The sequence below is a fragment of the Juglans microcarpa x Juglans regia genome, chromosome 3D (genome assembly GCF_004785595.1).
Source record: "Juglans microcarpa x Juglans regia isolate MS1-56 chromosome 3D, Jm3101_v1.0, whole genome shotgun sequence".
NCBI classification, from domain to species: Eukaryota; Viridiplantae; Streptophyta; class Magnoliopsida; order Fagales; family Juglandaceae; genus Juglans; species Juglans microcarpa x Juglans regia.
In genome coordinates this window covers 39304258-39321984 of record NC_054598.1, presented here as the reverse complement: position 1 = coordinate 39321984, position 17727 = coordinate 39304258, and the positions used below count along the sequence as shown (strand labels likewise).

Genomic DNA, 17727 nt, shown 5'->3' with positions numbered 1-17727 from the left:
TAATTCGACGTAATAGAGATCATTACTAACGGCAAGTCAGCGACACAAGATGTTAACAAACATCTTTTTATTTGGGCCACTAGTAATTGTGGACGTAAGAAAACGTTAATATTGATGGGCCAGAGGGCCCAAATCGTACCGCTCAGAGTGGACTGCTCTGTCTCCTCTGGGCTATAGCCTCCCAAGGCTGCCCATCTCCCAATACGCTGCCCGCCCGCCCGCCCATATTGTCCAACGCCCGGTATGCCTCGAGCCATGCAACACATGTCTGATAACACCATGTCCACTGGCGACAACAGTTGCCTCCAATAAAACTATGAAGTTTCTGGTGAAATTAGATTTTTCCCTCTCAATCTTGCTCCAGTACAGACACGTGGTGCTCTTTCTTCAATTTCCGTTACGTACACTGACTACGAAAACCAAAGCGCTCTCTCATCCCCCGAACCTCACCCTTTTGTCTCCTCCACGCCTATAAGCTGCATGCCCATATTTCCTCTCTGTGATTAGTGTGACCGTGACGGAGATCAATGGAAGATCATGCAGGCGAACCGGAATCACTGTTGGAGAAGATCGCCCGTCACGACAATGACTTGTTGTCTTCCTCTGATTCTGATTCCGATGACAGCTCCCTTCGAAGCATCCAAATCCAAGATTTTCAGGCTCTTCGGCCGTGAACAGCCCGTCCACAAAGTACTTAGTGGTGGAAAATGTACCTTCCATTCCCTCTACCTCTCTGTCACGTCATTTTGTGCTTGATGAGAAAATGTTGAAAATTGATTTAGGAAAAAAAAAAAAAAAAAAAGAAGAAATTTCTGGACTTTAGGAATTTGAGTCAACAAAGTGCTTCATTTTATTGAAATTAGTACGATTCTTGCTTTTTTGGTTTTTTCAGTTTTGAATTTACCGCAAATGAATATGTTTTAGTTGACGTTAAAAAAAAAAAAAAAAAGAAAAAAAAAGGTTCCTTCGCCAGATTCCATGTATTCTCAGCGATCAAACAGGGAGACACACACACACACACACACACACATCTGTGATTTGTTTGATTGGTACGAGTAAAGGCGGCAAAAGAGAAGAGGAACTAAATTTGGGTTTTGTTTTGTTTTTTCCTTAACTTGTAATTAGTTGTCCGACGTAAAGAGCATTTTTTATGCAATTCAGATCAGTATATTATACTTGCTTGTGAACATGAACCAGCTTTTCAAAGTTATTATATTTTTCCTTTTTTATTAGAATTCTAAGGTGTATTACTTGCTTATATATATAATGCTTCAGATTTTTCACCGTTTGTTCTGCACGATTATTTGTACTTTCACGCACCTATTGCGTGTAATGAAAAATAAAGCAATCAGTTCGTATTTGCAGATATTCGCACCATTACTTTGATGCCTTTTTCCGATGATACATTTGTTAAATAATAAACTTAATTTAGTAAATGATAGATGAAGAGTTGTGTCTTTTGGTAGATTCATGAACTAGAGTGAAGGTTCATCTTGAAAGAAGTAATTCATGTATTTGGGATATTCATGTACTTGGGTTTTCATGTACTAGGGAAGTTCATGTATTAGAGTAAATGTTAGGTGAATCTACAAGCCTATAAATATCCATGTATACATTGGTGCAAAGTAAGCCACTTGAGAAGTAATTCAGTTAAAGAAATTTTAGAAATAGTCTCTCCTCTCTTTCCTCTAGAATAGAATATCTGTTTTTCTCCTCCAACAAACTGGTATCAGAGCTACAATTTTCTAGATCTTGAAGATGGCCAACTCGTTGTTTCCATTTCAATTTCCCTATTTGACAAAGGAAAATTATGAGAATTGGTGCATTCGAATGAAGGCTTTGCTTGGATCTCAAGATGCATGGGAGATCGTAGAGGAAGGCTATGAAGAGGCTAGAGATGAAGCTTCGATGAGTCTTAATCAAAAGGAAGCTCTGCAAAGGCTGTGGAAGAAGGACCAACAAGCTCTCACACTCATCCATCAATATTTGGATGAAGCAATGTTCGAGAAAGTGGCCAATGCCACTACTTCCAAGCAAGCATGGGAGATCTTACAAAACTCCTATCAAGGAGTTGATAAAGTGAAGAAGGTGTGGCTCCAAACGCTAAGAAGTGAGTTTGAAGTCCTTCGTATGCAGGAATCTAAGACGATTGAGGATTATTTTTCAAAATTGTTGGCCATTGTGAATCAAATGAGGAGATATGGAGAAAAGTTTGAGGATGTCCAGATGGTTGAGAAGATTCTTCGCTCATTGCATTTGAAGTTCGATTATATTGTTGTGGTTATCGAAGAGTCGAAAGACTTGGAGACGATGACAGTTGATCAACTCATGGGATCTCTTCAAGCCCATGAAGAGAGACTCAAGAAGAAGAAGGAAGAACCTATTGAGTAGGTTCTCGCCACAAGGCTCTCTATAAAAGAGAAGGAGGGAGAGCATGATAAAAGTCAATGAGGAAGACGACGTGGACATGGACAAGGAAGAGGAAGAAGTGGACGAGGAAGAGGCGGACAAAACAATCAAAACGCCAACCATAAAGAGAGACGTCAATCCTCAAGAGGTCGTGGCAGAGGAAATTACTCAAGGCAGAATGGACGACAATATGACAAGTCCAAAATCAAATGCTACAATTGTCAAAAGTATGGCCACTATGCTTCGGAGTGCTAGAGTTCTCCTAGCAATGTTGAAGAGAAGGCGAATCACATTAAAAATGAGAAAGTGGAGCCCATTTTGCTACTAGCCTACAAAGGAAAAGAACCTAGCAAATCGAATTTGTGGTATCTTGATAATGCTGCAAGCAATCATATGTGCGGAGACAAAAGCAAAATCGTGGAGCTTGATGAATCGGTGAGCGGGAATGTCACTTTCGGAAATTTGTCAAAAGTTCCCATCAAAGGGAAATGTACGATTCTAATTTGGTTAAAAAATGGGAGCCATCAATTTATGTCAAATGTTTATTATGTTCCAAGTATGAAAAGCAACATTTTGAGTTTCAGGCAACTCTTGGAAAAAGACTATGAAATTGAAATGAAAAATCGTAGTATTTTTCTAAGAGATGAGAAGAAGAATTTGATTGCTAAAGTGTCCATGACAAGCAACAGGATGTTTTTGCTTGATATTCAAACTGATGTGACTAAGTTCCTCAAAGCTTGTCTAAAAGAGACGTCTTGGTTTTGGCATTTGAGGCTTGGGCATGTGAATTTTGGTGGATTAAAGTTATTGGCGCAATAGGCTTGCCACCTATTGCGAAGGGTGTCTTGTTGGCAAACAATTCCGGAAGAGCTTTCCAAAAGAATCATTTACAAGAGCAAGTGAGCCGCTCCAACTTGTTCAAGCCGTTGTTTGTGAATCGATCAAGCCTTCTTCATTTGGTAAAAATTGATACTTCCTCTCTTTATTGATGACTTTAGTAGAAAAACGTGGGTATATTTTTTGAAAGAAAAATCTGAAGTGTTTGGTGCTTTTAAAAAAGTCAAAACATTTGTTGAAAAGCAAAGTGGCTATGAGACTAAGGTTTTGAGATCAGATAGAGGGGGTGGGTTTACATCTAATGAATTTAATGAGTTTTGTGAAGCACATGAGATTCGTCGGGCTTTGACGGTTTCGACATCACCTCAACAAAACGGGGTGGTTGAAAGAAAAAACAGAACGATTCTCAATATGGCTCGAAGTATGTTAAAGACGAAGATGATGCCTCAAGAGTTTTGGGCGGAAGCGGTTGATTGTGCTGTTTACTTATCAAACCATTGTTCTACAAGAAGTGTAGAGAACTCAACTCCCCAAGAAGCATGGAGTGGAAGAAAGTCAAGTGTTTCCCATTTGAGAGTTTTTGGAAGTATTGGCTATGTGCATGTGCCTGATCAAGAAATATCTAAGCTTGATGATAAAATCAAGAAGCACATCTTTATCGGCTATGATCAAAGATCCAAAGGCTACAAGCTTTATAATCCAAGCACTAAGAAGATGATCGTTAGTAGAGATGTAAAATTTGACGAAGAAGGTTTGTGGGATTGGAGTGATCAAGAAAATGAAAGATATGATTTCTTTCCCTTCCCTAAAGATGAAGATCAAGGAAATGATGTACAAGAACTCATGACACTTCCTCAATTACCATCAATTCCTAGTATCCTTTCATCATCTTCTTATGAAGGAATTCATGCATGTTTGGAGAATTTAAGAAAGCTATGACAAGAGAATTTGAAATGACTGAATTTGGTCTCATGTCTTATTACCTTGGCATTAAGATCAAACAAATGGAGATGGAATTTTTATCTCTTAAGAAGGTTTTGCAAGGGAAATTGTCAAAAGGTTCAAGATGGAAGATTGTCAATCCGTGAGCACTCCAGTTGAATGTGAAGCGAAATTATCCAAGCATGAAGACGGAGAGAAGGTAGACCCCACAATGTACAAGAGTCTTGTTGGAAGTTTAAGATACTTGACTTGCACAAGACCCGATATACTTTATGGAGTTGGATTTGTTAGCCAATATATGGAGTCATTAAGCACAATGCATTTCAAAGTGGCTAAGAGGATTTTACGTTATCTGAAAGGTACTATTGATTACAGCTTTCTTCATTTATTTTCTAATGAATTTAAGCTTGTGGGATATAGTGATTGTAATTGGGCCGGAGACTTGGATGACCGGAAGAGCACTACCGATTTTGTGTTTTATTTGGGAAATACGACATTTGCTTGAAGTTCTAAGAAGCAACCAATTGTGATGCTTTCCACATGTGAAGCTGAATATGTTGCTGCCACATCTTGTGTTTGTCATGCAATTTGGCTGAGAAGGTTATTGAAGGAGCTACTCATGCCACAAGAGGAAGCAACAGAGATTTTTGTTGATAACAAGGTGGCACTTGCATTGGCGAAAAATCCGGTCTTTCATGATAAAAGCAAACATATTGGCATATTGATACAAGATTTCATTTTCTTAGAGAATGCATTGTTAACAATGAAGTACAAGTCAAATTTATGAAGACCCACGATCAAGTTGCATATATTTTTACGAAGCCTCTCAAGTATGATACTTTTAACAAGTTGCGGATGTTGCTCGGAGTTACTAAGAATTAAGTTTAAAGGTGGGTGTTGAATAATAAACTTAATTCAGTAAATGTTAGATGAAGAGTTGTATCTTTTGGTAGATTCATGAACTAGAGTGAAGGTTCATCTTGAAAGAAGTAATTCATGTATTTGGAATATTCATGTACTTGGGTGTTCATGTACTAGGGAAGTTCATGTATTAAAGTAAATGCTAGGTGAATATACAAGCCTATAAATACCCATGTATACATTGGCACAAAATAAGCCACTTGAGAAGTAATTCAGTTAGAAAAATTTCAGAAATAGTCTTTCATCTCTTTCCTCTAGAATAGAATATCTATTTTTCTCCTCCAACAACATTTGATTACCTCTTTGTTTCTTTTTGTTGTTTCGCTCAAATTTGGGTGTCAAAGACGGTTGCGTTTGATTGTTGAACCAAATTCAACTCATCTCAAACCAATTATTGATGGGACCTACTACTTTCTCAACTTCTCGTAAAAAAGTTAAACTCATCTCAACCTATTACATATATTTCAACTTAAAAAGTTAAATCCATCTTAATGAGACCCGCAAAATATTACTAGTTACAATTCAACTCAACTCATCTTAACATCTAAACGTAGCTCATAACTAGTTCCTAAAAAATGTCAATTGGGAATACTTCCGTTTTTTGAATGCTCAACTAAACCAAAACCTTGGAGGATATTATTACTTGAAAAGTTTTATTTTATGATTATCTAGAAAGACAAAGAAATGTACATATGAGTAAAGAGATGCTAGAATTGTGGCATTCATGTGGATGTTTTCAATATGTTTTGGTTGGTTTAGATAGGAAACGAGAAATCGAAACTTTATTATTTGTAACCTGGGAAAACTTTGCGGCTACATGAAAGAAATATATAGTTTTCTGGATTTGTTATGTTGACTGTTGAGTTCACCACTTGGAAGCTTTAATGAAAAGTATTGATAGAATATATTTAAAGTAAGGAAAGTATAAGGGGGACAGTATGTAACAAATATTAGGTCGACTTTGATCTCTATATAATAAAATTAGACAGGAAGGAAGAACTATCTTTTTTTATAAGTAGGAAGGAAGAATCATCTTCTTCCTCTCTTTTCTGTTCAATCACTATTTTAAACACAGACCGATTTAGATGGGAAAAATTAGGTAGCAAATTGGGTGAGATAAGTGAGCAGGAGATTTTTCAAAAGCTTTATCCAAAGAAGAGGAAGATAAATTTGAGAAGATCCTTGTCAAAAAGCTCGTAGTAGTGTTTGTATATTTTTTTACTTATAAAAAAAATATATGTTCATTCCTTAACTATGCCTTGGCGAAAGCTGGTATTGGGAATGCTATTGTTTTTATCAATTTCTTATGGAGCTTTTCCTTGCAGCTGCTGATGTTGTCCTGTGCAAACATCCACGGTTGTGCTTGGTGGTGCCACTGCATTGTGGGTTCTATTTGAGTTGCTTCAATATCACCTAGTCACTCTGGTCTGCCATATGCTAATACTCTCTTTGACAATCCTTTTCTTCTGGTTCAACTTACCCACCTTTATTAAAAAGTAAGGTTTTAGATACTTTATTCTATAAATTAACCTCTCACAGGTAATATTATTTGGCTATTATTCAGTGTGTTCGTTGACCAGGTCTCCACCGTGCATCCCAGAAGTTCGACTTCCTGAGAATTGTGTCCTTGAGGTTGCTTCCACAGTGAGAATTGAAATTAATCGGGCATTGGCAATATTGCGGGATATTGCATCTGGAAGAAATTTGAAGACGTTTTTAGGGGTATGTCAGTCTCTCCCCTACATGCTTGCTGTTGAACCTTGGTTTCTGGGGGTTTTTGTTCCCCAGACCAATATTGCTGCTTCTGAGTCTTAAGAGCATTTTTTTTTTCTTGTGTTTTTTAGGGTGGGGCTTATTGAAAGGATCTTTGGAAAGAAAAATTATTGGCACATGTTTTTGGTGTATAGAAGTCTTTGTTTATTTTTTTGGCTTTTGAATATGTGAAAGCTGTTATGATTTTTGAGTTTTTGTGAAAGTAATGGAGTCCACTAATGATTAGGTGATTGTTTTTGGGAGAAGAAAAAAGATATTGGCTTTTAAGACATGCTTTGAAGAAAAATTTGAAGAAAAAGATTGGGAAGCATCGGCTAAATGTTTCAATTTGTACAGCTTGCATGCAAGAAACCCTTACTAACAAACACTAAGATGATACAAACCCTTGGGTGGAACTCACCCTTGAAAACCAGCTTGCTAGGCGAGGAGGCTGAAGATTATAAACACATTATTAAAGACTGCACTCAAGCCATTCGGGACACCTGGATTGTAACGTACTATCATGTTGCAGCTCAGTACTTTATCTATATTGACATAGCTCCTTCTCTTTCGACGGCTCTAGTTACCTGCAATTATTCGACGACTTAGGTAGACATGTTAATCTAAGGCCCCAAGTTGCCCTCTTGAGACCTAACCACAAAGCCACAATTCATGTGGGACAAAGGGAGGGTGCTCAAGAACTTGTAGATACATGATTAAGGGTATGTTTGGGAATAGAACTATGATATCCCATATGATAATGATAAGGGTAGGTGGTATATGAGATTCCACATTGCTTGAGAATGAGTTCTTGCTCTTTATAATGTTCCAATGGGGTTCCAATTGTATCATTGACTTGTTTTTTTAGAGTATAGGCTATATGGTTTGGGCCTTCTTTAGAGGCGTTAGAAGAACTGTTCTCAAACTAGTTCACTACTATTTACAAACAATTTACTACTATTTACAAACTATTTCACTACTATTAACAAATCTGAAATACTCTTACCATCCAAATGGAGCCTAAGCTTGTACTTAGTGGAGTTATGTGGGATAGTTGTATCGCTACATGATAACTCATTTTTTACCATGTAATGTCAGTTGTACGGATAATGTCTAATCAAGCCCTTTGCTAATCTGGTTATTATCAGGTTGTTGCTGGATTGTGGATCCTATCACTTGTTGGGAAATGGTGCAACTTCCTGACCTTGATCTATATATGCAAGGAATTCTATCACCCTTAGTTGTTTCTTGTTAAAATGTATCATATTGGGGGAATTTTAATTATATTTTGTGTTTAGAACTTGACATTTGTAAAACAGGCTTTATATTACTGCACACGCTACCTGTGCTGTATGAGAAGTATGAGGACCAGGTTGATTCATTTGCCGAGATGACAATGGCTGAGATCAACAAGCAGTATGCAGTGATTGATGCAAAGGTTTTGAGCAAAATTTCGATGCCATTAAAAGACAAGAAGAAGGATTAGAAACATAATCCGAGTGGTATCCTCAGAATCGGTATTTCTACTTTATTACTCTGCTGCACAGAGCCACCATTTATGTTTTACCTCGATGGGGTATTCAGTGTGATAGTCTGTGAGTTTTAGATCTTACTTCGTGTACCTCTAGACATATTGAGCTGGTTATAAATAATTTTCATTGTTTAATATAATGTTCTAGTTGCATGTTTATAAAAAAAATATAAAAATAAAATAGCTTAGCACTATCTTTAACAAGGACGATTCTTTGGGTGATAAAGCTTTTTCTTCATCCCCATAGGAACAATGGCCAATAAGAAATCTTCCCCCATTTAACGATTGTTGATTCATAGGGTACATAAATTAATGCATTTGTTTTGGTACATATGCTTTGTCCTCTTCATGAAGCACATCTTAACTATGTCATCAATTCACATTAAAGGTTCAACGTAGGCTCTCATACATAGCAAGGAGACATTGTCACATAATTACTCTTTACAGAAATTTGTCACAATATTTTATAGAAATTTCTCCATGATTAAGACGTAGTGCTCTATCTAATAAAGTTTACACAGAAAAATTATACAAATGCTACAGTATGAGGATGTTATTTGTAGGTACCACATATATAAAACAAATACAGTACAAGTTCCTCACTTTCCCTAAAACTATATGCATTTCCAAATACCAAGCATTCACAGAATATGATGGAATCCCAATGACTGGTGCCAAATGTTTATATAAAATGGCCTAACAGATTCCAAGAATCCACTCTCTCAAACATGATTTACAAATGCCAGATAGATCTGTAAGATACAATAGTGCACCTTCAAGTAAACTTTCCTGGGATTTTTAGGATATCTTTCCTTGATGATTAGAACTTCCCGTTCAACGCGACATTGAATTTCAGGCACAAGGCTTTTTCAGCTTGCCCTAACTTGTAAAACTATTCACAAGGGATGGTGCTGATGAGAGTATGCGAAACCTGCTTTCCAGAATCTATAGAAAGTAAGTTAGTTGTTGCTTCTTCCTTGAACCTCCTTCCCCATACAGGTCGTTCCACTGCTTCAGCTCACTCATAATCGATCCCTCCGCAGCAAAACTTGCAGCAACCTGCATTGCATTCACACCCCCAAATATTGAGAAAGTTAAAAATTCTGTTAGCAGAATCCAGGATTGTGAAAGTTCCATTGGTATGCCATAAAAAATAATCAATGTGAGCCCAAGTTAGATACTTGACCATATTTTAGCTATTAATATGAGATAAAAAAGGACCATCCATCTAGTTGATCATCTCCAACAGAAAATTATCAGTGATAAAAGATCAATAGAGCATACATTTTGGCATCTTAAACCATGAGTGTAAAGTTATAAAGGGAGAAGTCCGGTTGAAGATACTAGTGAACACAAGATGGCAGAGATTTCAGAGAAGCCAAAGATAGTGATCTCTGCATACTTTATCCATACAATCCTACTTCTCTAGTGCACTTGGACTAGACTGTCTGAGGGTTTTAGCATTGCAACAGAGTGACCAGAGAATAGCCCCTATCTTTTGTTTTTTATTTAGAAAAATCAAATAAGCTTTCAAAATTGCCTGTTCCATATACCAGTGGTAGGGAAATTAATGGCTGAGAGACGAGTTTCTGATCAGATTAAATATATTGGGAGCAGCTAATATAAAAAAGGAATTCGAGTAATTTTACCTGATTCTTCGCCTGCCTCATATCTTCCATGTCCAAAGGCCTCAAGGTAATTACTCGGTCCTTTTCATCTTCTTCCTTTGTCTCTGAAGTACCTTCTGAGCTCTTGCCTTCTGCATCTTTATGCTTCTTCTCCTACCGTTAAAAATTATTATTAGATACATTACGCCTTTGGGTGAAGATTAGGAATTATGTTAGGAAAGAGGAAAAAGTAAAATGTAGTTACCGTATCCTTCAATCTCTCCTGCTGTATTAACTCCCTAACAGGTCGATAAGCTGCAGTTATGCACAAATTCTGTATCCAGCACCACATTTTCATGAGCTTATAGCAGCCAATTAAGGTATAGTTTATTAATATTAAGAAAACAAACCTTTAGATCGCTACCACTGTATCCTTCTGTCATGGTTGCAAGCTCCTTAAAGTCTAGATTTTCAACTTTTTCTTTTGCCAGAAGAGTCCTCAAGATCATTTCCCTGCTCTCAATGGATGGAAGACCAACCATAATTCTGCTCAACATGGAAAGCTAATAATTAGCAAACGTGGAATTCATCTGCAATTTTATCTGTCAGAAATTAATCCTTGAAATACTTCCTCAATTATGACGTAACGCTTCAGGAAATCTTGGTAATTAAGGAATATTTTTCTAGACAAAACTAGATTCCTGGATCAAGTGAAGGAGCCAGAAACATTGACAAGAAGTTATTTTTCCTCCTACAATGCTTAAAATAGGTTTAATAAAAGAGTTTATGGGCCCAAGTTTGAGAAGAACAGTAATTTTATCTTGAAATATTTATTAATCACGAGAGGATTTTACTTAACAGTGATGATCATCTTGCTTAAAAAATGGAAAGGGTAATGTGGAACAGAGGTAAGGGCTAAAGGAAAATATGTATTTTCCTGAGGCAGCATCGTATGCTAGCTGCAGAATAAAGGTAAATGGCAAGGCCCTAAAAGAACACAAGTAGAGTAATGAACTCATTAGATATCTCTGGCATGTATCTCTCCAAGATAAAGAAAATACATGCATGGACATGATGCTCGTGGTGCTGATGGAATATGCCAAATGGTTAGACAAATATGCTGTTATACCTTCGCTCAAACCGCCTAATAATTGCTTCATCAAGGTCAAATGGCCTGTTGGTTGCAGCAAGAACAAGGATCCGCTCACCAGGTTTTGTCAACAGCCCATCCCAGTGCATCATGAATTCATTTTTAATCTTGCGCATGGCCTCATGTTCCCCAACTCTAGTCCTCTGCCCAAGCATGCTGTCAACCTCATCTACAAAAATAATTGTTGGGGACACCTTTGCTGCAAGTGTGAATAAAGCTCGAACATTCTTTTCATCCTCCCCGAACCATTTTGAAGTGATAGTGGACATTGAGACATTGATGAAACTTGCACCAGCTTCATTAGCAATAGCTTTTGCCAGCATTGTTTTTCCAGTTCCAGGAGGCCCGAAAAGTAATATACCTCTGCAAGGTTTGAGAAGGCCTCCTTTGAAAAGGTCTGGTCTTCGAAGAGGGAGCATGACCAACTCCTGAAGTGATTCTTTAATCTCACCCAAGGCACCGATATCTGCAAATGTCACTCCAATCTCATTGGCAGGGATAACCTCAGACCTTATGCGCTTCTCAAACTCATTGTCAGGAGGAACTTCCTGTAGAAACGTCATGAGACTTCAATTGTAGGAACAAAATTGAGGAACAAATAAAATAGATAATCTAAAAAAATATGACCATTGTGATGCACCTGTAACTTCAGGATTTCACGAGACCATCATCATATACTCATCAATTATTTTTAAAATCACTCATAGGGTGTCATGTTGGATTGGTACACATATCCACAAAATGCAAGGAACTCCAATATAAAACAAGAAAGGTTAACAAGCATTGTGTGTGTGTGTGTGTTGTATAAGATAACTCATTTCCTTTTGGAAGAACTAGTGAAATATAAATGTGTATTACTCATATGCGTGAAGGTATGGAATGATTTTTATCTGGTAATGCAAGTTGATTAACACAATTGAATTGACAGATTCCTCTGTTTTCATATCCAAGTTGAAGCATATTGTTTCCAATTTTAGTTTTAAGTATTCAAGAACTTCAACTTACCGGCTTTGGTGCTGGTGCATTCTCACCATCCTTCTTCATCCCAGAGACTGTTTTCTCAGTCTCACTTTTGTTCTCAGGTCCAGGGTTTCAGACTTTGATTCAGTCTTTGCACCAACAGCCTCTTCCCCTTCAGTTTCCTTCAATTGAAGAAAATATATAATAGATTATTTGAAACTATATCATTAGTTTAATTTTTCTTATACTGTGAAAAGTATAGTAACACTCAGATGAAAAATGAACCTTTGAAGATTCAGCATTAGTCTCCATTTTAAGAGTGTCTTTTCCACCACTTGTGCCCTCCTGAAATATGCTCAATCCATGGGACAAGCTGTTTCCAGAACCAGTTTAGTTAAGTAGATGGAAGTTGATTTTTTTTAACGAGCTAATTGAGAAATCATGGGTGCATAAAAGAAATATTTACCTCTTAGATGATATAACAAGCTTTCCATTTCGGTATTCTGGATCCTTGTTATTCATCAAATGATAAGATATTGCTGATACCACAATTTCTTCGATGTAGTTACTGAGAACCATTGTGTCAGCTTGGCAGATTGAACCCAAATCATCGCATTCAAGATCATTTGCTGCTAGTACTTCGGCAATGTGGTTTTTGTTATCTTGAAACTGGATCATCTTCATATCCTCTTCCAGTTGGGCTTTCCAGCTGACAAGATGAGTCTCATCTTCGGGGGGTTTAATCTCAATATTGTATGGGAATAAAAGTGCGAGTCTCTCATCCACTTCTCTACAATCATCTTCTGGGTCCAACATCCGGGAACCGAGTATCAGCACTGAGCCCGAGAGTTTCTTTAACAATTTGTTGAACAAATTGTACAACCTTTGTGATGGGATTAAAAGATGTTCAACGTCCCTGAGGTATAAAATAATGGAACCAGTTTCTGACATTGAAACTAAGACCTGTAAGAAAATGACATCCATGCTTGTTATGTTAGATGTTGTAAGCAGCATAAACAGGTAATATGCATTTAACTACCTTGCAGGTTCAAAAGGAAAAAGTTAAAAGGTAGAACAAAAGAGAGATCCGGAAGGTACTTATTCTGGAATTGAGAACATTTGTATCCAAACTTTAAACATTACAAAAATAAATAAATAAAACCTACCGTAAGCCTGTAGTTGGGAGTACGAGCCCAGTTGTCTTAGATAGTATAAATTATCTATATTGATTGTAAATATCATTGGACAACATCTTGCATCGCATTTGAGTATAACAACTGCCTTGATGACATTACCTTGTAAAGTGACTGTAGAAAAAGCTTTTCATCAAAGCACCAGCTGCTTGTGCGCTTGAGTGGAGCTGAAAAGCAAAAGAATCCCAAAGAAGCAGTAAGTATAACACTAAGCAGTTGCCTACATATGCCATGTATCTGATTGAAAGAATCTAGGTGCAGTAAGTATAATACTAAGCAGTTTCCACTTCGAGGATAGAACATGACAGAATCTAGGTGCAGGAATTTATGGCATCTTGAAGCTGAAATTCAGGTGTAGTATGATATTGAAATTTTGAGTGAGCAGAAATACTTCTACCTAGATATTTGATAAAATTAGCGGAAACTGTGCTTACATGCATTGGGGATTAGACTTTTTGACACTAAAAGAAAACAACACCCATAAAGTTTACACATTAGGTACTTATTCAATTCAAAATACTAGCAACTCATTCAGAAATTTACTCAGAAAAAGATAGTGTTTGCAAGGACCAAGTCAACTAACATGCTTGCTAAATTAAATGGGTCAACAACTAGGATAGGCATATACAGAAAGTCGTCCATTGTACTAACTGGTGCTTATATTTGCTGAAATGAAAATCAAAATGACTATAAGAACTTATATTATAATATCTATTGATCATTTAAAACTAGGAGTGATACATAAGTTAGGATATAAAAGGAGCCTCTTTTACGGTCCCCCAGCTTCTACAATCAGGCAACTTCAACTACCACTGCTTTCAGATGTCATACAACCAGCTACATAATGTATGCTAATGAACATGAATCTCATTCAGTAGCAGCTTTCTTTATGAACTAACAATTCAAGCATCTAATGATAACATACTGTAAAAGTTCAGAATAAACAATGAATGACAAGGCATTTCAGCAAGTATTTTGAAAAATAAAAGAACGAAATAGGCCAATGTATAACCTGGATTTGTTGGAGCACCTTGAGAACTGATGCTACTCATATCGGACATAGCGGAGGCATTCCTCCGAATTTTTGAAGGATTACTAGACCCTTCAATAGCCCTGCAGATAAAAGAAGGTATTAGTTTAGAGAGAAACTGACAGGTTGCCAATATTGGATTGTGAGCCAATAGTCAAAAGTGGCCCACTAAACACAACAAAGCTACATATCCCAGAAAATTGGCTTGGTAACATAATGTGTTGGATGTGACTGATGTAAAGTACCTTGATTTAACATCCATAGCACTGCTTTGCCGCTGCAATGTGCCTGAAGTAGTATCCTCAGTTAGAGCTAGGCGACATTCTTACAACTCCATGGAAAATAGTAACTTCAGGATAAGGTTTATAAAAGTAGGAGGCTAAAACTCTTAGACTATAAAAAGCATTCAATTGATCCTGCTTTACTACAGACTCTGAACAAAATTGTATCGATCATGTATAAGAAAAGAGCTTAACTGTTTTTTCCTACCTTTAGTTTCCCCCCTTGGAGGAAGGATTGAAAAGGAACCAAACAAACTGGACATTCGCTCCAATGTTATTTCCGAAATGGACCTCTTGAAAGACTACAGAAAGCCAATGAAGGAAAAGTTCCAGTTAGAACTAGTTGGATGAATTTCCCCTTCAACATTTGCAAAATAATTAAGAGCAGCAAAGAATAAATAAGGTGCGCTGCAGAAATGAGTGATGATGGGTTTATAGGACCAAGGAGCAACTACATTGGACTTCATGTTAACAAACCTTCATCTACCCAATATGTCTGACATATGCATTCAAGGATTGAAAGACAAAAAGTAGCATTAAAAAAGACTCAAAAATGCTCTCTTTTTTAGTTTAAAGCAGAGAGAGCTTACAGGTTCTTTTCTGGCACAACCATATTTGCTCTGCATCTGCAAGAAGGTGAAAATTAAAATATAAGTATTACAGTATCACAACATGAAGATGAGGAAGACTATGGCTCTAAATGTTACCTTTAGAGAAAAGTCACTGACATCAAGCAACAGCAACTTTGACCCAAAGTGATGTGCTAAAGCCTTGGCTAGCATTTGCTGGTAAAATTCTATAGCAATTTTAAAATGCAACCCAGATTAGTTTAAAGTTGAACTTTAAAAGATAAATGCTTTAGTGCAGAATCAGTTAACATTTCCAAATTACGTACCGGCAGGTCCTGAGAGCAAAATAGCCCTACTTGCAGGTGAAAGGTTCCGTGTATGTTTGGAAAAGTCTAAATGCTTTAAATGAACGTATGCAGCACTTGTCAATAACACCCGGGTTCTCTCACTGTCATGGCATTATAAAAGCGAGGGCATGAGAAGAGGAAAATATAGCATCAAGTATAATCATTTAGGAAGCAAATACTGTATTTTAATTGTAAAATCTAAAAGCTAAACAGCTCCAAAACTGATATCACACAATATAGGACGAGAAAATGAACGACAGTTAACTCTAAATATTCACAACAAGGCTGCATGTTTATCTCACTCACATAGTCCCACATTAGCATCTTGCTTTAGCATGGACTTTCAGAGTCCACATCATTACATAAATCTCTTCAGGGATGGTTAAAAGCCAGAAAGATTAACTCTAAGAAGTCCCATACTTTCTTTCCTCTTCCCACACACCCCTCTCAGTTCCCTTACCAAGAATTACAGGCCTTGTTTTGCACAAAAGTTTAACAATTTCTGCATGACAAAGTAACAAAAGAAATGCTAATTGAGCAATGAAGAAATGACTTATTTGCTTCCATTGGTTATGCTTTGCCATCCAATATTTAAAAGGAAACCACGTTTTGAGGGGTACCACAAGGGTACAAGGTTACGAAGAACAAGACAAAACCATTGATGATATATACTGAAAGAAAAAAAAGTTGTATAATGGATATGAATTCAAGATGCAATTAGACTAACTAGGATATGTAATACGAAGTGGCACCTGCGACATATTTCATGAATAGGACGGAACTGGAAAAACACTTAAATTCTAAACAGGAAAAAGCAAAGGAAAGATGCTTTTAACCTGGCAATCTTACTCGAGTATCAGATGAGGCACAAATGCGCAGTACAAGATTCAGTTTGTAATAAGCAGTTTTTATACATGCTATTAGAATACACAAACCATGCTTAGGATAAAAAAAAAAAAAAAAAAAAAAAAAAAAAAAAAAAAAAAAAAAAAAGGAATACACAAACCATTACCTTCAAACATCTGAACTTCTTGTTCTTTTGACTCATTTAGATAAAGTATGAATTTGAGTTGCGTTATTGAAAAACCAAATAAAACCACTTGAGCAGCAAAAACATAAAGGAAAAAATAACAGAGCTGGAAACTCCGGATTGGCAGGGAACAAAGATCAGGAAAAGTCAATTACCATTATATATTATATAATATATCAGGAGTTTGGGAAACCCCATTAATCAAAAACTTCTATAGCAAGTCAACATTTTCATAAAAATCAACTAGAAAGACTAGCAGAAATAAGAGCAGGCAATCATCAAATTAACAAGCCAACTAGTAACAGATCCATGTGCAAAATGTTTTCATCGCACACAGTATATGCATCTTTTAGGCCCCCAAATAAGGATAGAAGCTAATCAAGTAAAGCATAAAAAACCATGTCATATATATTCGATGAGGTCTTCAATTACCTTAGGTAATAAGGAAACTCATCAAATGTGACTTTGCTTTCTTTCCCATCCACCACCTGCCTCATAAGCTCTTGCTCAATCTGCTCCGCTGAAATCTCGTCCAGCGGCCAATTCCCGCCGACCCATTTGCTCACTGTCTGTCCAGAACTTAAGCCCAGCCCCACCCCAAGTCCAACCCCAACGCTCAAAGCCGACAACAAAACGTGCTTCTGCTCCATTTTATCCAATTCCAACGACCCCTTCAACCGCTCTTAGAGGATAATATTACAACTGATATCTATATATGTGTGCATATATCACTCATTCCCCAACATTTTCTGGGTCCAGATTGACCAAAACGATATCAATGATCATCACAGAAGGTTTCTTCGGCTACAAACTTGCTTGAGAATATTCAAAAAGCTCGAATGACTATTCCGAGAAAAATGCTTCGAGAAAGGGAACCCAAAGATCCAACACCTTCCAAGAGAATCAAAGGAAATGGATACTCAAAAGGCCTCGAGTACGTGAATTTACAAGATGCTAGATACGATATTCAAGAAAAAGATACGTCTATGATCATAAGAATGGAGCAAAGATTCAGGCTTGGGAACTTTGAAAAAAGAATCCAAGAAAAAAGAAGGAGTTGGTGGAAGAATTTTGGACAAAGAAGAAAACGTCCGAAGACAACGTTGGTGCAAGGTTCTGGACAGGTAAAATGAGTCGCTTCCTGTATGCGGTCAGGCCCTCCTCCACT

At 37.0% G+C, this 17727-nt stretch overlaps 1 protein-coding gene and 1 pseudogene across 1 annotated transcript; one reads left to right on the top strand and one right to left on the bottom strand.

Annotated features, from left to right (window-relative positions):
* The first annotated feature begins 331 nt into the window (after positions 1-331).
* LOC121254795 lies at positions 332-8532 on the top strand (annotated as a pseudogene).
* Positions 8533-8832: 300 nt separating this feature from the next.
* On the bottom strand, positions 8833-17727 carry LOC121254794. Its single transcript, XM_041154949.1, is given in 17 exon segments — positions 8833-9451; positions 10042-10173; positions 10265-10333; positions 10410-10545; positions 11129-11697; positions 12155-12240; positions 12243-12291; positions 12395-12482; positions 12576-13072; positions 13405-13469; positions 14315-14415; positions 14578-14620; positions 14822-14915; positions 15204-15239; positions 15321-15409; positions 15509-15630; positions 16992-17727. Coding segments are annotated over 17 exon segments (2508 nt in total). The 5' UTR covers positions 17210-17727; the 3' UTR covers positions 8833-9337.